We start from the raw sequence: 20,135 nt of genomic DNA on the forward strand, positions 1-20,135 counted from the left end.
TGCTCAAAATTGGCTAAAATTGTCACTACCGAAACAGTCACTACTGAAATGTTTGGTGAAGTTTCGGTAGGGTTATGATTTTGTTAGTGTCAAAATGGTAAGTTCATTAATTTTAGTAAATTACACTGTAATTAAGGTATACTCAAAGCAAAGGGATTTTGGTCTAAAGTCCAAGTCAGTCAAAAGTCCGGAATAGATTTTGAACATGCAGCCTCTGTTGCTCTCACTGAATGTCATAAATGAAAATTGGAGACTGTTTACTCTATGGAAAGATTTTCATAAGTAGATACATGTGATCCCTGTGTTCATGTAATGAGTTAATATTATTGAATTGTTTAAAGTAATAAATACATCCTGTTGAAGCTTATATAGCTAGAACGAATATAGCTAGTCCACTCATGTAGCTATAACAAAATGCACTTCTGCATTTCTGTGGGGTCAAATTTGAGCAAATAAGACATGCAATTAATTGCTATTAATGAAACAAAATAGTGCAAGTAATGATTATTATTGAAATTGTTTGACTGCCCTGATTAATTTCCTTGCTTATTTTGCATCCAGATGCAGTCCAAAGAATATGTATATAGTTCTTTGTCTGAGCAAAAGCAAAGTGTCTTAGACATGGGTGTAATGATGATGTTTGCTTTTTTTGCTTTTTAAGCAAAGTTTCTTACACTAAGAAACCAAGTCTGCTGAGTTTGCTTATTACAGGCACAAATGACGAGAAGTTTCACCTTGAGCTAGCTCTGTTTACTCTGTAAAGACTTGATTATGTTCAAGTACCAGTTTTACTTGATTGCAGTTACTGCCAAAGTGAATTGTTCTCTTAGAGTTAACAAGTCTAAATATATGTTGCTTATTGTGTGTACATTTAAAAATATTTCTTGAATTAGTTAACTGTTTGGTCATCATGACTAAGATTTTGTCGCCCCCTGTGGCACAAAAGTGAACTGCCCTAGACATACTATACTGAACTGTAAAATACCTGAGGTTTGGTTAGGACTTTTCAAATTGCTTGCTCCACACACACACCTATAGACACATGTAGGCCTCACAGAGACAAAAGTAGACAAACCAAACTAATGTGCCCTCCTTGTAATGCCTTGTGATGGGCATTCTTCAAACAGCCCAACATGTTATCATGCTAATACTGTAAAGTAGTTACTGTTGTCTTTAATAATATCTAACTTTAGAACTTTCTTCACATTACTGTGATATCATTTGCTCTCTTCCAGCTCAGTGCTCCCCTGCCCTCTCTATCTCTCTGTTTGAAATGCCTAGGTAAGCATTTGAATTTTCCCATCAGTAAGACAAAAGAGCTATCACCGCTGACAGCACTTTGTTGATCTACAACGCAAAGGATCAAAGACAGGCAAACCACCTTGCGAATGAGGACTAAGACAGCTGCTCGGGTTGCCCTGCTCTTGATGTTATATTTATACAGATTTGAGATTTGACTCAGAAGGATATGCCACAACAAAAAAAGCGTTGTCAAACTTAAGAGATAAAAAAGATGGTAGAGCCTATCTGTGTCTAGCTTATCAATAAAAGTGCTGGATATCATTACATATGTTGTCAAAGAACTTGAAGATTATCCACAGTAGATCCCAGTTGAGCAATTCGAAGCTATTCTGTTCATGTTTTGAGTTTTGTACCTGGGCTTGTACTCTTTTATTTCTTATGCATCTTGTTTGTTACCGATTTGCAGGCAATTGCCTTACTGCTCTGCCTGTTGCCCTGACTTCAGGCTATTTGCGCTAACACTTTGCAGGCATTTAGAGCCCAACATAACCTCTATCCTCTATCCTGGCCCCTCATTATATCTGTGTATGCTTCGTCGCTTGCCATTTTGCCTGCTGGCTAGATGCAGACTGACTCTGTGGAATATGCTGCATTTGTTTGAGAGGTGTTACATCTACAGACAGAATCAACGATGCTTATTAGAGTCAGACAGAGGTTTACAGATTGAATTCGATTAAGAGTGGCAGGGCTGGCAGCCTAGCCAAACAGAGTGCATCCCAGTGGAGACAAATACATGCCCTCCTTCTCTCTCTCTCTCTTTGTCACGCACACACACTGGAATGACTAGGTGGCATCCTTCCATTACACAAACAATGCAAACCTTGGAAGAGCTTGACTGAAGATTGCTAGAAACCCAAGATCAGTCTGCCTAATCAAATGTCACTTGCTTCTGATCGGCATAAATTGTCTTTACAGCTATATGGGCTTCAGGAGGCGTTACAAATTTTTTCTGATACGTTGGTTTGGTACTGGATTGTTTACATTGAAAGAAGCTCAATAAATAAACTCAAGCATCTCAGTGGTCTTTGGTCCAAATCCTGCCCTGTTCAAAAAAGATATGTTGTGAAAACATAGGGAATGTAGGCAACACATGTAATAGTTCTTATTGTCAGATTACTGTATGTTTATAAGATTATTCAACCTGTTTATTGACATGTTCACATACTAGTAGTTGGAGTTATCACTGGCAATAATAACTGCACAGTGTAACTTATTAATGACTATTCGTCACTCATATCTCATTGAAACAAACACACAGATTCTACTTTGAGTCAATACCAGATTTGTATTCCAAATTATTATATTTAAATTTGATTTGAATTTGCAGACAAACTGTAGTTGTGTATCTTCTTGTGCAGAAAGAAAAACATTCTTTACATTAATTGAAAACAGAAGGATAAAGCATTGGACTGTGTGACAGAAACAAATGGACAAAATCAGATGAGAATTTAAAATGGAAAAAACAGCTGAATGCAAATATGAATCCTGGCATAACTAACTTGCACCCCTAATTTGTTGGGGAGAACACAGTATACTTCGTTAATCTTTCCAGCTGCCCATATTCAAGTACCAAGATTACTATTCAGGTATTCATTATGCTGAATCACAGAACGCCAGGGAAAAAATACAAGCCAACAAATCAGTGAAGTGCAGTAAGTATATTATATGACGCTCATATGTATTGCATTGTACCATGTAAGTGATAGGGGTGGCGCTATAGGCTGTAGCAACTCTAGCTGGATTTGGATAGAACCAAAAACACTGAAAAGGTAATTCTCTGTTCTCATTGTTACTTCAGTAAACTAACGAAGTTAGTTACGTATGAAAACCCATGAATCATTGCCTTATACCATCGCACTGGTTATCTCTAGTGTTTGCATTAGCTTATTGCCTCATTTGAAGGGGCAGCCTTCCTTATTCAAGCTATCTCCAACATGAACTTCTAGTTGTTTAAAAAACAGTGACCAAAAGGTTTCCTTTGGCTATTTTTGATTAATAAAACGTGCTTCATTCTCCTGATTTAATATACTGCTAGCACCAGCGTACTAGATTATGTTTTATGAGAAACAAGGACACACTGATGCAAAACACTTATTGCTCTTATGGAACAATAATAAAGCAATTTGACAACTAGTAGCACCTATTGTGGATAATGTTCTTTTTTCTTTTTCTACTTCCTCATGACTAACCGAGTACCTGTTCATTTACTCTTACAGAAACTCAAATAACAAAATTTGTCAGAATGCACATCCCTAGTAATCAATCATCTAATTACATTATTACATTTAAATTGTATAAGTGTAGTCCTCTAAGGGTTAGGTAATTGTATCAAACGAAAGCATCTTACTGCATTGGCAGATAATTGTATTTCCTTCCAGCAGAAGGAAGAAGTAAATTTACCTGCCAGTGCGATTAGATAATTTCACTTGATAATATTACTTAGACTGAAGAATAATACCTAGATTTATGTAGAATAATCGTATAATACCTATCATAATGAGGAATATTACACATATTCAGGATATTTTCACTTGCCAAGATGTCATTTCTTACCATGTGGACTGGACAATGCACTGGAAATATGCACAACTCACCAGTTAATTACAAAGCCCTTTATGAACTAAATAAAGTGTCTCAGAGGAACCACACAATTGCACTCCCGGATCGGATGGCAATCTACAATGCAGGGGATTCAGAGATGGATGAAACATTGGAAGATAATTGGACAAAAATCAAAAAAGAAAGACAGAAAAGAAATGTGTAGTGCAGTAAGGCTCCAATACTTCGATTGACTTCTACAGTTCTAACCTTTTGTTCTCCATTACCCTGTGTGGTAGTGCTTCAGACTGCACTCTAAAATAACTATAGAGATTGTAGCCATGGCGTCAAGGTACAAGAACCCCACTCTCAGAATGTAATGGACGCTCGTGTCACTGATCACATCACGAACATGACCCAAAACACACACGACTCATCAGTGGCCTCTCTCAGCACTTGACTCTTGACTCTGTTAGCTGGGTGAGGTCCTGAGCCGCAGACAGAGAAAACTGATGGCAGCAATAAAATGTCATAAAAACGATGAAGTCCAGAAATGAAGCCATTCCTGCTGGGCTGAGAGATAAAGCAGAGGCATTAAAAACCAAGGTTTGTGTCTTGACCTCATACATTTTTATCAGTGCATTTTAAATGAGAAAAGCATTATGCTATATTTTAAGCCTATGATTATGTGGTAGTTATGCTTTTTGTCATCTGCCATAGCTAGCTGGCTTTCATATTAACCAAAAGCGATGACATTGATTTATTATTTACAGTTCATAAGTAGCTTAGCGTGATTCGTTTTTTTTATGTCAGCATACAGGCAACTTCATTCGGAGTGTAATGGTGGGATGAGAGAAACAGCATTGCTGAGGCGAGTTAATTAGCAACTCACTTGCTGGTTTGAAATGAATTTAAATGCAAACCTTTCCAGTAGATTAGTTCCAGTAGATAGTTTACGAGTTTATTTGCATTGCCTGGCACAGTGGTTAAAATCCTGGTCCTGGAGTACCCCTGCCTGGCATAGTTCAGTGCAGGGCACTGTTATATCAGGACTAGAACTAAGAACCACTTGCTAAGCACCTCCTTGTTAGTACTGGAGGAACACTCTGATCTAAGGACACTTTAGATTAAAGCAATAAGCCATTCAAGACCAGATAGTAAAGCATTAATATCACACTTCACTTGGTGAACCATGGTAAAATCACTGTAACACACCACATCAAAACGCTATGTGCACTAATGCCCCCCATACCATCACAGATACTGGCTTTTGAACTGTGTGCTGATAAAAAGCCAGATGGTCCCTCTTCTCTTTAGCCCATCTGTGATTTCCGGAATGAATTTCACATTTTGATCCGTCGGACCACAGGACACTTTTCCATTTTGCCTCAGTCCATCTTAAATGAGCTTGGGCCCAGAGAAGGTGCCTGCGTTTCTGGATACTGTTTATCTATGGTTTCTTCTTTGCGTGGTAGAGTTTTAACTTGCATTTGTGGATGCAGCAATGACTGTGTTCACAGACATTAATTTTTGGAAGCGTTCATGAGCCCATGCAGTGATTTCCACTAGAAAATCATACCTTATTGTGCAAAAGGTTTAGGCACTAAAAAGCTAGTAAGCGTTTATTTGCTCAGAACAAACACTAATAAATAGTAAAATAAATACAAATAATATTAACCCCTTAAATGGTCTTTAAAGTTCTGTTACACAATTCTATAACCCAAGAATAGCTCAACCAGTTTGCATTAAAGTCCCTGTAGAAAAATAAGCCTAGAGCTTAGCATGTAATAAAGCAGGGATTTTTGGAGGTTAATACATTAAATAGCAATTTTATGTTGGTCAGCATGTTGGGTATCCATTTCCAAACGTCTCCTCATGGCAGCCTTGTATTAATTGTGGTTATCCTTGGTTTGGGTAAATAAATATTTTATTATGTTTAATGAAATGTGCCAGTGAAGGAATTGAACAAATACATGTGATGGCTGGGGGTGTCCATTTGAGATCAAGCTCTGTTTTTAACCTTTATTCTAATGATATATATTGATTTTACAAGCAAAAACACACTTATTGCCAACAGAAATAGCTTTAAATAATGTGCTTAGGTGCTTTTTGCACACACATATATGTGTGTGTATTAAGTATTTTATAGCAGCTTTCATTGTGATAGAGATTAAAAGATTATATATGTAAACCATAACTGTTCATTCTAGAAATTTGTATTACAAAGATGAACTTGCTTGTCGTATAATACTGCAAAATGACTTGCCACAGAAGCTTCCTGTTGGACTACAAAACTGTTCTGATCCATCATCTGGTTCGGTTTATGCTTTTGATGACTTTGTGAGTAGTGTGAGTGCAGATAGCTGTCAGACAGAGGCCCAAATCAGCATGAACCTGTGCTACAAACGGATCATTTATCTGCTCTGTGTGAATCAGTCCCACATCCTTCTCGTGCTAGCTATTTTCCTCCCTCTCTCTCCATTCTTCACTAATGAGGAGAGGGAGACAGAAGCAGACGTTTATCATTAGCACTCAATTCCAATGGCTCAGTCCTGCCCCGCTGCACCCAGGGGACTCCGAGGGACTATAGGAGGATGAGCATGTCTTCGTTTATTCAATTTTATCGGTATAAAGAGTGTTCATTAAACGGCTAGCGCTAATGTGACTTATCCTCCCAGGTGGCCCTCCCGGCGTGGTTTTATAAATGTGCCAGAGACGTCGAGCTCATCCCCTGAGGCTATTGAAACTGAAGCGCTATCTGCATGATGACTGGTGATGAGCGCGTCACACAGAGGATGCCGTTTGTCTAGATCTGAGAAAGTGGATACTCCTTATGTGTGTGTTTCTCAAGGTGTGTGTGTGTGTTCTCAAGGTGCTGAGACTACTGAATTATTGAGCGAAAAGAAACTCTTTGATCCTCCCTCTCCTGCATGCATGCCACTCCGTTGCAACATAGAAACACATTCATTTTTCAAACGATACATAAATACATGCATCGCTGGTGATTTATGTTGCCAGGTGATAAAAAATCCAATGCCCTCTGGTGGTTTAAATTAGCATGTAGCATCCTGCTTGCCAAATGGGGCTTGGAAAGTGTTAAGGGTGGATGATGCTGGATGCAGGAAAGGCCTGCATTTGTTGAATGTCAATCACTGTGTTCACAATGTGAATGACGAAAAGCACCAATATGAAATAGAAGCATGTGTGAAATTGCTTTATATGTTTGAGTTATTGCATATCAGCTCTGATTATTTAAGGGCAACCAATCTGCTATTCTAATCTGAGATTTAAGGGGCCCATACAGTGGAAAACTGATTTTTGTTGTTGTTGTTTTGAAATAAAAGACATTTGATAGTATGTAAACATTGTTAAAGGAATAGTTTCTGTAAAATGTAATGTATACAATGTTCCACTCCACCCAGATGTAATCAGTCGGCCAAGACATGTTCAGAGTTAAAATTTTGCATCAATAACTCTCAACCCACTCAGATCACATCCAGGTCTTCATTAAGGTCATACAGACTTGTCAATGTGGTTTAGGGCACAGTGTGATTAAAATGAACAGAACCTTGCCATGTATGCACAAACCACCTCAGGAATCTCTCCCTAGTTCGTACCGTCCACATATGGAAATTGAGCTGCAAAAACGTTTTAATTAATTCATATCACATATCTTTATATATCCACCTGATTCAGCCTACAGTAGTTTTATGCTAAAGTTGTAAGGAGTGTTTCTGCCTGGACCACTTTTTAAATAAGGAAAAATACAAGGCGTGAAATCAGAACACAGGTCGTTTACATATATATCAGTTTTAAAAATAGAGTAACAAAGACATCCTGTTTAATTCTAAGGGACAAAATTGGCCTGTTAAAATACATTATAATTGGCTTTGATAAACCAGTTATACACAAAACCACACAGATCTCACAAGTGAATCTCAAGAACAAGAAAAATGTAATATATGGCTGCATTAAAAGAAAGGAGTGGTTTTTCAGCTAAGAGACACAGAGAATGCGGCTCAGGTCATGTGTAGGGGTGGGACGTCTCTGTGAAATTAAGAGAAGAGTATCATGCTCAAACAGCAGAATGGTTTATGCAAAACAGGCTGTTGCCTGCTCAACAGACACCATAATTTCATTTTCACGCATGATTTCCAGACCCGCAACCCACAAAATTTGCAAAGGATGAAAGGAAAGGGTTGGGGTGTTTTTTTTAGAGGTGCGTCATTGGAGTGTGAGGTTTATTCCCTGCATCTTTAACCCGGAGAGGTTTGCATGTTATTTCCTTTGCTCTAAATCCCCTCGCCTCCCTTAAGTCTCTCCTCCAAGCAAAAACCCCACAGAAACGCTGCCAGAGCCGTAAACCTGGGAAACGTCTGGTGAAGCGCTTGCCGCGCTCGAGAGAGCAGATTGAGTGATTTTTAGAGATGCGCTTAAGCATATCATCTCCACCGATACACATACCACTCAGCTGTCAACAGCTATCATCATACAGGCCGCTATCGCCAAATGGGCTACTTTGTGCAGCTGCGCAAACTAGAATCAAAAACACTATTTAACATTTCAAATAGCACTTCCATTCCTGCGAAAGCCGCATTCAGAGTGAAGTTATCCATTCATCTGTAATTCCCTCCTTCGAAAGGTGTTCATCCTTTCACCAGGCATATCACCTTCAGGCAGAGATTAGTGAGCATTGTTAATATACATTGTTTTTCATGAATATGGTAATAAGTATACGTGAGAAAGGAATAGGTGAAGCAGAATATCCATCATTTGAATGAAAGCCTACCCTCCTTCCAAAGTTTTGAATACCCCGGTCAAGTGAAAATAAATTAACGTATCCTCTACAGGGAATAAACTTTGCATTAAATATGGCATTTTTCTGCAAATTTTTGTGTACAAATTCTATTCATGTGCTGAGTTCAACGTATTGGGGGAAAAAAAAAAAACTATATACTATAGTTTTATACTATATACTATACTAAATATAAAAAATATACTAAACACTGGTTGTGCAGAATTGTGTTGTCTGTAGAATATTTGTTAACTTATTTTATTTAGAACAACCAACATGTCATATGACCAGGGGCACCCAAAGTTTTGCATAGGACTGTATAATAGTGAGTATAAGTTACATTCTACTCTAATATAATTCTTAGAAATCATGTTTTAATTGACTGTTCATGCTCCACTCACAAAGGGGCGAAATTGTTTCTTAGCTTTTGTCATGAGGTTGGACAAGTTTTATAAACGTGAATGGCAAAAATCCCATTCAACCTAATAAGAAACTGTAGCACACAACTTAGTTTTTGTCAAATGACCTACATTTTGAGGGTTATTCATTTCAAGTAATATTTATTTTCAAAGCACGTGAGGTCACACTGGATTAGATGTTGTATAATCGTGCTAATGTTGCTATGGTGGCAACCTAGGGCATTTTTCCACTGGTCATCGGTTCAGTACTGAAGGTTCCAGTTTTATGTTTTTTGGTACTTGATTGATACCCACAGGGCTGTCTTCTGAAACACTTGCGGCTGATGCTAACAACAATTTAGCAAATTCTTTACTCTTCCATGTGAAGATAAAGTGACTAATCACTATTGCATCACCAATAAGTACAATAATGTAAGCCAGAGTGGTGTGTTGAGGTGTCATTTGCTATTTTTAGAACTATTACTTTATAAAGAGTTTGCTAAGACTACATAAGCTAGCTAGGAAGCTAACACTATTAGCATTTATGCTAGCTTCCACAAAACAAGTGTTTTTGTTCATATTTTCAACAGAAAAAATATAAGCTGTTTGATTCTGCACATGATTTTGTGTATGCATTTGAGTGTGTGAGCGCAGGACACAGCACTGTATTAGTTTGTGTTGGCAGAACTAGCTCTTAGTGCTAAGTGTGTGAGTATAGGACAGTGCAGTGTATAATTTCATATCAGACATTAAGCTAACTAGCAAGCAAGATAGCTAATTAGCCAAATTAGAAGCTTTAAAGTGGTGACGGCGGTTCCAGCTGTCTCTCAAGCAAGTGGAAAATGAACTAGAACTACTGTAAGTTCTATTGGTGCTTATTTGGGCTAGTTCCCATTTCTGATTGTGCAGTGGAAAAAAGCCACAGAAACTCAATGCTTTTTAACAATACGATGTAAACAAACATTGTAAGGGTCTGACATGAATGTATGTATTTTGAAATTAATACCACACTCTAAACTTAGATATTTTATATACATATGACTGAAAAGAGCTTATTTGTAAAAAGAGCACGGATAGATCAATTGGAAAGACGAACTGTTCCAAGATAGATGTTAAGAGTAAGAGTAAGAGTAAATCCACCACCAGTCCATTGATTTTAAGTTTTAAGTTAAGTTGTTGTACAGTCTTGAAATGTTCAGATAGTAAGAAGTCGATGTTTCTACTTGTGGCCATGAAGTGTTTGAATGGTTTATGCTCAATAATAGTGTGTACTGACATTCTTCTACTAGATCATCAGGTTAATTCAGATTATTTTCACTGTTTGTGTTATCATTAGTGAAGATGTTATGGAAAGTAACCTCACTGATGTATGCATTGACAATAAAAAAAATTGTATTAACACATACATTTATGATTAAAATAACAGCTTAGTTCTCAAGTTGCTTTAGTGAAAGCATAAAGTACTAGAATGAGCACGATCAAATCATAGAATACAGTGGAAATAGACCTATGTCTGTGTTTGTTTTTTTATGTGGACAAAATATTAGTATTACAGTTATATTGCTACCTACTGTAACATGCCTTACAATATATTAAAAATGCATTGGTGAATCAATAATGCATCATAGTTAAACAATGACTTTTATTATTTTAAGAAAGATAATTTACTCTTTTCCTTGTAAAGCTGCTTTGTGACAACACCTGTTGTAAAAAGTGCTCTATACATAATAAACTTTGCTTGCTTGCTTTTATCAGATTACATGATCGGGATGTTTACAGCACACAGTAAAAACCTTTGTGATTGGTTAGAACGTTCATTTGCATATTGCAGTCCTATGTGATATCATCTGAAAAAGTGACTATCATGATAACAATTAACAAATGATATATTGTTCAGCCCCTTATTTCTTCATTCCAGTCACATTCTGATTACTTGTACTTCTGTCCACAGATCCGGTCGGACCAGGATAAGGAGATTGAGATCCGGTACAGTATAACAGGAGCCGGTGCTGACCAGCCCCCCGGCGATGTCTACATCATCGACCCCGTTACTGGGAAAATGTCTGTCACCAAGCCCCTGGACAGAGAAGACCGAGCTTCTTACCATGTAAGTTTGCTGTAACATCTACAAGAAAACTGTAAAGTGTTGCATTAAACAATCTGGACTCTAGGGGTGTGAGGTAGACCGCTTACTGTGAAACCAAGACCGCTATTGGTATTGCATGTTTTGCTAATTTTCTAAGTGACAATACGTTGACACATTGTCTGTGTGGAACACGCTCCTGCACATTTTAATGCACAATCACTGTTTATTTGAAAAATGGATTACAGAATTGGATAAACGAAAAATTTGGATAAAAAAAATTGGGTTTGGTGGGAAGTGTGGTATTATTTCCTGTGCTTTAACTTTCATTTGACGAAGATTAAGCTTCGGTTCACACAATATTACCGTGTTTACTAAAAGTGTTGCTATAATAATTGTTATTATTATTATTATTATTATTGTTGTTGTTGTTGTTGTTATTCTTTCTGTAAGTACTGATGATTGACACTGATGTGTCCAGAAGCATATAATAATAGAAACACTTCTTACAGTAATATTGAAATGGTTCCAACTCTAGAGTGGGAGCAAACACAGTGATATTTTTAATTTCACCCTTAATTAGGTCACATGAACTTTACCGTTCAAGGCTGTGATGTCTGTGGTCACTTAGCTTAACTTGTATGAGAGCTAAAACATGATGCCTTCCACTGAGATTCACAAATAAATATTATATTATTATATAAATATTATTTTAAAAAACTTTTTTTACTTAAATATACACTTCATAACATTTTATTACAAACTCTGGCGCTGCAGCATCTCGCTACGTGTGGCTGTTTCCGCTGTTTTTCAAATTCTTTTGAGCTGTGTGTGAAGGATTGTGGGAGACTGATGGTCTCGAAGGACACACCAGCTGCATCCTTCGATTTCTCACAAATGAAGGGTGCATTCTTGGCCGCATTTAAAGGATCCTGCAAAACGGAACAGACTTCAGTGACAGCCAAGAAATGCAGTCTTTCTCTGCTGCATCCTTAACTTTGAGACACTGCTGATATCTGCCTGGCACAACAGCACAAAGTGCCCACCACATAGTGCAGCTGAACAGTTGGGTTAGGGTAGAATAGATAGAATAACACGTGAGAATACTAGTGTCTTGACATAGTTTGCATGAAATAAATCAATAAATAAACAATATTTTTTTAAACTGGTGGTAAATGAGTTTTTATCATCACTAGTGTCTGTTACCATGGTGACTTAGTTAACTGTCAAGCCTGTTCTTGTAAAGATAGCAGAAAATACTGTGATATTAATTTTACCCTGACTCAATAGCCGTTTTAGAGTTCTGTATTTTCAGAAATCCAGTTTCTTCACTCTTTCAAGGGGCCACTCGCAACCACTTCAACAATCAGTCACTTTGTGATTTGAGTCTAGAAAGTTCTTAGCCTCCATGCTGCACGTTCTTTTCGCTTGACAGTTCTTTTGCCGAACAAAAGGCAAACTCATTTTGTTGCTTGTGAAGCAGAATTGGTGCAATAAAGGGTAGAGAATGCCAAGCTATACACAACACAAAGAAAAAGCAAGTCTGAGACTTTGCTGAGTGTTTTTTCTTGTTATGAGCCCTGCCACATTCTTTATTTCAAAACTTTTCTGTTTACATGTGTGTTTTCCTCTTGAATAATGCTGCACAAAGGCAAGAAAAGCAGCGGAGAATTGCTTTGGCAAAGCAGGTTTTTACGCAGTTAGTCAATTAGATGGAAGTTTGGTGACAGTGTGCAGATGAGAGCGAGAGAGAGAGCGAGAGAGATAGCGAGAGAGAGAGAGAGAGAGAGAGAGAGAGATTACTCTTGTTGGCTTGTCAGGAATAATGAGTATGCATGTCAGTCTGTTCTGACTCGACCAGGGAAACAAATAACAGCTCGACCCTGCCCTTCACATCTTTCTGTCTGTCTCTACTCCTGCAACACAAAACACACAGAGACAGAACCCTCACTTACCTCTCTGTTCTCACACACACACACACACACACACATACACATACATACATACAGTACCAGGCAACAGTTTAGGCACACCTGTCTTGATTGTGCACTATATCTCCAAATATTTCCCTTCACCCCTTCTAATTAGTGAATTCCCAGTGCCATGCTTTGGCTAGAGGAGTATAAAGCTAATCATCATCAAGCTAATCATCCAGCATCAGTACGGGACTTCACTAATCCTCTCATGGCTGAAAGGAATCAAATCCTTGCAGCAATGTTCCAACATCTAGTGTTAAGTCTTCTCAAATGAGCAGAAGCTGTTACTGCAGCAAAAGGAAAACAAACTCCCTATTAATACCTTTGATTGTAGAACGCTGGTTGAGCAGGTCTACAAACCTTTAACACACCTCAGCAGGCCTCAGATTGCTCAGAGTTACTGTTGAAGTCTGTCTCTTGGTGAAGCTTAGTGGCTTATTTTAGATTATGGAGCATTTTTGCTCACTGATTGACTGACTGACTGACTGAGTCACTTTGAAACCCGCACGTGCTAGAAAGTGTAGCTAGCCATATTTCAGTCTAGCTAACGTCAGCTAGTAAGCAGTGTACCAAGGACAGTTGTGGAGATGAGAGACAGGTTAGCTAAAGTTGTGCTGTTTTATGTGGATGCGCGTCATGAGGTATTACAACATTTTGGTTTTGTGTTTGCTGCAGATTCTGATACACAATCCATTATTAAAATTATTCATTATATGTCAAAAGCCTGATTTTGGTAGGAATTTGTTTTACTTTTTTGACATGTAGGCGAAACACCAGTTACTGGGTTAACAGCGCATATACTAGCAGATGTTTGAGCAGTGTCGCACGTTATTATGAACTGACGCAACTGATTAGTGATTATTTTAGGAGGTCTGCAGCAAGCTAACCATTATAACTCTGCTATAGCTGTTATTATAACTTTTAAAAATGACATGTATAAGTAGAGCTGAAATTTATGTGAGACAATGTCTATAGGTGTTAAAAATACAATTTTCATAAATACAAAAAAACTACTTAAAATCTCTTGAATTTGTGATTTTGTCAGTTGTGGATTCTAAGTTGTCTTTATCTCTGATTGAGGTATCTTAAAAAATTAAAAAAAGAAACATTTGTAAGATTTCATTTTCTTGATAAACATTCAGATTCCAAAAAAATTACCATGTGTAGAGTTTCTTCAGGCCACCACACATAAGTAATAGGTTAAAAGAAGGGGTGAGAGGATGTACTGTGGCATGTATGTGTTTGGAGCTATATAGCTACTAGCTGTATACTTATATACTATATAGCTATATACTAGCTATATTTTAACTTTTATATTGTTTATTACATAAATGCATGTTTTGAGCTTAGCTAGCCACATTTCAATCTAGCTAACGTTAGACCAGGAACGGTTGCAGAAACAGGTGGAGGACTTCTGATCAGAAGGTAAAGTTATATGTTTGGACCCTACATGAATGACTGGTTCCCTCTTGTTAAAATGCACTTGAGTGGCAAATACTATGTAGCCAGCGGTGGTCCAGCAAAACTACGCTTGCCTAGTCTTGTTCGTAGTCTATTTCAATCAAAGGCTTATGCATAAATGCTTGAAATTCCCTTCCTTTACATGGTGAAACTTCCATGTTGTATAATACATACATTTGTTTCAGTTACACAAACAAATTAAAAATGAATCAAAGTAACATGCAACAAATTATTCCACTAGTCAGCAAGACTCTCTGCTAGTATTTTTCATAAATAACATCATTCTGCCTATATACATAGTCTCCAGTGTATGTTTAGGCCCATAATTGCATCTTTGTATGATCCTTATGTCATCAGAGTAGAATAACTTAGCTAACAAAGGACAACAAACACGGGCAGCCATTCACTCAACTGTCATGTTAACATGAGCTAGCCAGCTAACATGCTAATTAAGCTAACTGGTTACCAACAAATAAGCAGCATTATTCCAAGAGACCATCTCTCTCTGATTTATTTTCCTGTACATTATGTGTTGAGTGGAATCAGTGGGTTGATTGTTTGATGTGATCACATGGTGTATCTATTACACATTTTTGTTTTAGTTTTATAAGACTTGTTCCACAAAGTTGAGATGGATGCAGCGGTTGCATCAGAGTATCAAACAAGTTTCAAGTGAGCTGCATGAGGCTAGTGAAATTAAGTTTCATTTAGTTTTAGGTTTCTCACGTAAAGTTGAGTGACAGTTTCACCTTATACAGCCAACTTTGGACAAATATAAATAGGGATGCGTATGTATGAATTTATTTCCAAAACAAAAAAAAATTAGAGATTAAAAATGTTTTTTTTAATTCCCTTTTAACTGGCAGTTTTTTGCTTAGCATGTGTATCTTTTTCAGCCCTGCTGGAAAAACATCCCAGGTGGCTCCACATGAAGCTGATTGAGAGAATGCCAAGAGTGTATAAAGCTGCATCAAAGCAAAGTGGGGCTATTTTCTAAGAGAATCTAAGATAAATTATATTTTGATTTGTTTAATACTCTTTTGGTCACTGCATGATGTTATTTCACGGTTTTGTTTTCTTCACTATTATTCTAAGATGTATAAAATAGTAAAAACAAGGGAGAAATACAATGAATAATGTGTTCAAACTATACCCATATAACCGTTCCTGTATTTGCACCAAAGCAAAAACTGCAATATTTTTTGGTGATTTGGCCTTCCAGTACGCCTGAACTTTGTCAAGAAAGCTTGAGAACTCCATGGCCATGTAAGGGGTTAACAGAACAGGGCTTCAAACTTAACCCTGGAACAAGTCTTGAAAATGGGATAGTCCAGTGTATCTCACTCTGAAAGGCTCGTTGCTAATTTGTGTGCAGCACTGAAAATTGCCTGCAACTTGCATTTAGCTTGATAAACAATCACTTGTCTCCTGTTGGATTGATAAAACAAGTGCACGGAAGAGTGGATTGGCCGATAGTTGATATTATCAAATATCGCAGTCATTTAAATGAGCAGTGGTTTTACGCAAATTGTTGTTCTTTTGTTCTCTTTCGCATGTGATTTGTTTTTTTTACAAGACAAAAGTCTTTTATTAAACTCTTTTATTTGTTCAATCATTCTAGTCTATGGCTCATTCAAAAATGTATACAGTAAAAAAGACTTCACATAATTATAGCTTATATATGTACATATACAAACTTTGAATGCTGCTCGGAAACTATAATGTAAAAGTGGATAAAAATGTAACAAATAAAATAGATGAGCTTGTCCAGAAGTGCCATTGTGCCAGCTTGGCAGTATTTTGGTTTCCAACCAAACAAGCATGGAGAATCACTGGGTATTAACAATGTTACATGCCATCTGTGCCAAATATTGTTATGATCATAAATTAAGTATATTATTATATTCTAATATAATATTAGAAGCTAGCCCAGTTGGTAATTAAATGGTAATTATTTTGACATCAGGGAAAATGCAAGCTATAGGATAAGACACTGTAATACTCACATCTGGTCCCTGAATTTGGATCACAGTATCATTTATTGCTATAATTCTGCAGGTGATAATTGTTTGTCGCAGATTACATTATCATCCAAGCTTGTTGCAGACAGCCAAGAGAGGCTGTTCTTAGCCTGCAGTAGGCTGATATGTCAGATGCAGGCAAATACGTCAGCTGCTTTTTGTTGATCAACACTCTTTTTTAATGACTGTGAAGTAATGATGACTAGTTAACTTACTTGCTAAATGACTAGGCAGCTGGTAAACATAAATAGCTCATTGAACAAACACGCTAAGCACGCACACAGTCCCTTTGATGCTCATGGGCACTACTTAAAATGACCAGCACTGCTTCTTCCTGCCTGCTAAAGTGCTGGAAGCATTTTGGTGGCCTGCGTGTAAATTTAGCTCTCTAGTGGAATGAAGTCTGTATCTGACTTCAGAGTTTGACTCATGCAGTTTTCTCTCTCTCTTTCACACACACACTCACATATACACACACAACACTCTCTCTCCCTCCCTCCCTCCCTCCCTCTCTCTCCCTTCTTCTCCCTCTGTCTCTTCTTTTCTCTTATTTCCAGTCCATTGAGCGCTAGATGATGTGTCCACCCTTCAGTCTAAATTATAGCTGCTCCTGTGTCACTGCAGAGCGTAGGCTTATGTGTATGTGTTTTCAGGACATCTGTGCCGAGACAGACAGTTGTCAGCAGAGTGTGGGTCAGGTAGCAAGGAAGTTTGAATGTTTTTGTGTTTTGAAGTTGACTTGACAAAGCCAACTGACTGTTTTTCATTTTAAACTTATTATTATTCTACACAGAAAACGTTTCTCCTTCTATAGCTTTCAAGATAGAACTACCAAACTTTCTGCGATTTGTTCAAATTCTTTTTTTCCCCTGTAGGAAATGAATGTTTGAATGTTCAGATAATTCAAATCTGCTAGCAAACACATTGGGTACCGTTGCAACCACCTAACAATACCCTAGTGGCCACCTGGAAAACCATAGCAACCACTTACCGACCCCCTTGCAACTATAAGAGAAACTGTAGCAACCACCTAACAGCACTCTAGTAGTCTCCTCCAATGCCATAGCAACCAGTAACTCTACCACAGCAACCACCTGGAATAAACATCCAAGACCATAGCAACAACCTAGCAGTTTATTTTCAGGGTGCACTGATCATTAATTTTTAGAGCTAATTCCAGTTCTCGTTTCTTTATAGCCAAGTTGGCCAGTTGTCAATTATTTTGGGCCAGTGTTTATTCCTCCGAGTTGTATTTCAAAGTATTTCAAAGCAGAGTTGTTTTTTAACAGCATTTAGCTGGTGTGCATGTACTTGGCTGACTCACTATGTCCATCAGTAAATCATAACATAGCTCTACCACAGTAAAAAACTTTACGTTAGAAGTGAATACAAAGCAGCCCTAGTTTTCGTTTATACAGTATTGTGCAAAAGTCAGAGACCACCCTTCATTTATTTCATTTCCAGTCTAAAGGACTATTAAGTACAAATTATTCATTTTTCAGGAGAGATTTATGAGGAGATTAAATCTAAGATAATCCACTTGTGTACGGAAGTGAAAAGTCAAAAAAGCTTCCAAAACCGAAGTTTTATAAAGATACAGAGAAAATGGACTTCTAAACTGTGGAAGACCTGGTTTACCACAAAAACTGTGGTAAACATTGCTTAAAGCTTTCATCTTTGAGAGAGAGGAGAAATCAAGGTACACTCTTGCTTCAGAACTAGAAAAATCCACAGGTGTTTCTGGGTCTGAAAGGATGTGTAGCTGCCAAGAAGCTCTTACTGAGAAAAGGAAGTAGATAAATCAAACAAGTTGCAGGTCTTCTCAGAACAGTGGACTGGCCGCCGCAAAGTCCAGACCTCACTGAATGTGTATAGGGTTACTCGGATTGTGGGAAACAGAAAATGCAAACAAATTCTAAAACTGAATTTTGGAGGTGTGGAAAAATATGCTTGCTGATTTCTGAAAGCAAGTCTCCTGAAAAGAATGGAGGCTATTAAATGATATTATATTTAGTTGTTGAGGCTTCTGCATTTTTTCTGTCAAATATATGTTTTCTGCTTTTTTTTCTGATGCTGAAAAATGAATAACTTATTCTAAATGGCTGTTTTGACTGGAAGTTGTCTCTGATGTTGCACAGTACTGTGTAACAGGGACAATGCACATTAATGCAAAAGTAAATGTACCTATATTAGACTTATAAGCTCACTTTCATCTCTAGTCCTTGAGGCCTTATGTTATTAGCCACAAACAATAAAAATAAAACACAGTTTACACATGGACAAACTAACTGTATAAAAAGGATAAAGCACACAAAATAGAGGTACATAGAAAGTAGCAGTTTATGTACTGGTGAGTGAGCATAGCAGTATACAACACTGCGAAAGGTTACAGGTCATGTTCATACTCTTGAATGGCAATAAGGAATTCCTTTAAAAAGTATGTTTAAGTCTTTAATGTCGAGTGACAAAAGCATCTTTTTCTCATTTATTTTGATATGTAAAGTATGTGAAAGTCTGTTGATTTTCGTTTTGTTTATCACAGACCATTTTGAGCCAACATACAAATAGGATTATACATCACACTATCTTTAATTCTTTTATCCACATTTACGTTCTTACTCTGATTAAACAAATCAGTAACAAATGTTTCCATAATAATGTAATTGCATTATGAATGTGTGCATCTAACAATAAAGGCAGCATGTGTTTCTTTTATACAGTGATGGAACGCATAGAGAACTCCCATTCCACATACTGATTCATTTTACTTTGGACATGCACACATAACAGTAACTCTGGAGTTAAAGGAGACAAACACAAAGACTCAGAATGTGTCACTTACTTTGGGTAAGAGAGGGATAAATAAAATACGCAAGCCTCAGTATCCGTCTAAGCCATTAGGGCTGATATCTGTTCCCAACATTTATCACAGATATAATACAGAATTGTTTTTTAAGGCTAGCCGGTATCAGTATAGAATGTGAGTAATTGAATATTGTCAGAAAGAAACTCATTACGAAGCCTCATTTCAGCTCCTCAGTGTCACTGAGATAAATTAGGAGAGCGGTCGGAGGAACTGCACTGTTTAATTTTTTTCTTCAACGTTGTTTTGGAGTGTCAGTTCCTTGAGGCTCTTCTGGAGGCTGTTCCACCAGCTGAGTTTATTTTAACACTCGCTAAAGCTCTGCCAATATTTTGACAGTAGCAGGAAATGAGAATAAATATAAGAGAACTCTCTCTCTCTCTCTCTCTTTCTCTCTCTCTCTCTCTCTCTATTTCTCTTTCACTGAATCTCTCTCTCTCTTTCTTTCTCTCACACTCACACTCTATCTCTCTCTTTCATTGTTTCTCTTGCTTTCTCTGTCTGTTTCTCGTTCTCTTTCTCACTCTCCCCTCTTTCTTTTTTTTCTTTTTTTCTTACTCTTGCTCTCCTCTTTCTCTCTCACTCTCTTTGTCTTTCTTTCTTTCTTTCTTTCTTTCTCTCTCATTTCTTTTTCACTGACTCTCTGTCTCTCTCGTTCTCTCTCTTGCTTTCTGTCTCTCTCTCACTCCTGTTTCTCT

General features: G+C 37.4%; 1 protein-coding gene across 1 annotated transcript in view; it reads left to right on the forward strand.

The window, feature by feature from the left end:
- cdh4 (cadherin 4, type 1, R-cadherin (retinal)) overlaps positions 1-20,135 on the forward strand; it is a 327,046-nt gene that overhangs the window by 236,562 nt on the left and 70,349 nt on the right. Inside the window, exon 6 of the mRNA XM_036559624.1 lies at positions 10,985-11,140. Within this exon, the coding sequence (XP_036415517.1) occupies positions 10,985-11,140 (156 nt within the window). The remainder of the gene's footprint in view (positions 1-10,984; positions 11,141-20,135) is intronic.

The sequence above is a fragment of the Colossoma macropomum genome, unplaced genomic scaffold (genome assembly GCF_904425465.1).
Source record: "Colossoma macropomum unplaced genomic scaffold, Colossoma_macropomum, whole genome shotgun sequence".
In the NCBI taxonomy this organism is placed as follows: Eukaryota; Metazoa; Chordata; class Actinopteri; order Characiformes; family Serrasalmidae; genus Colossoma; species Colossoma macropomum.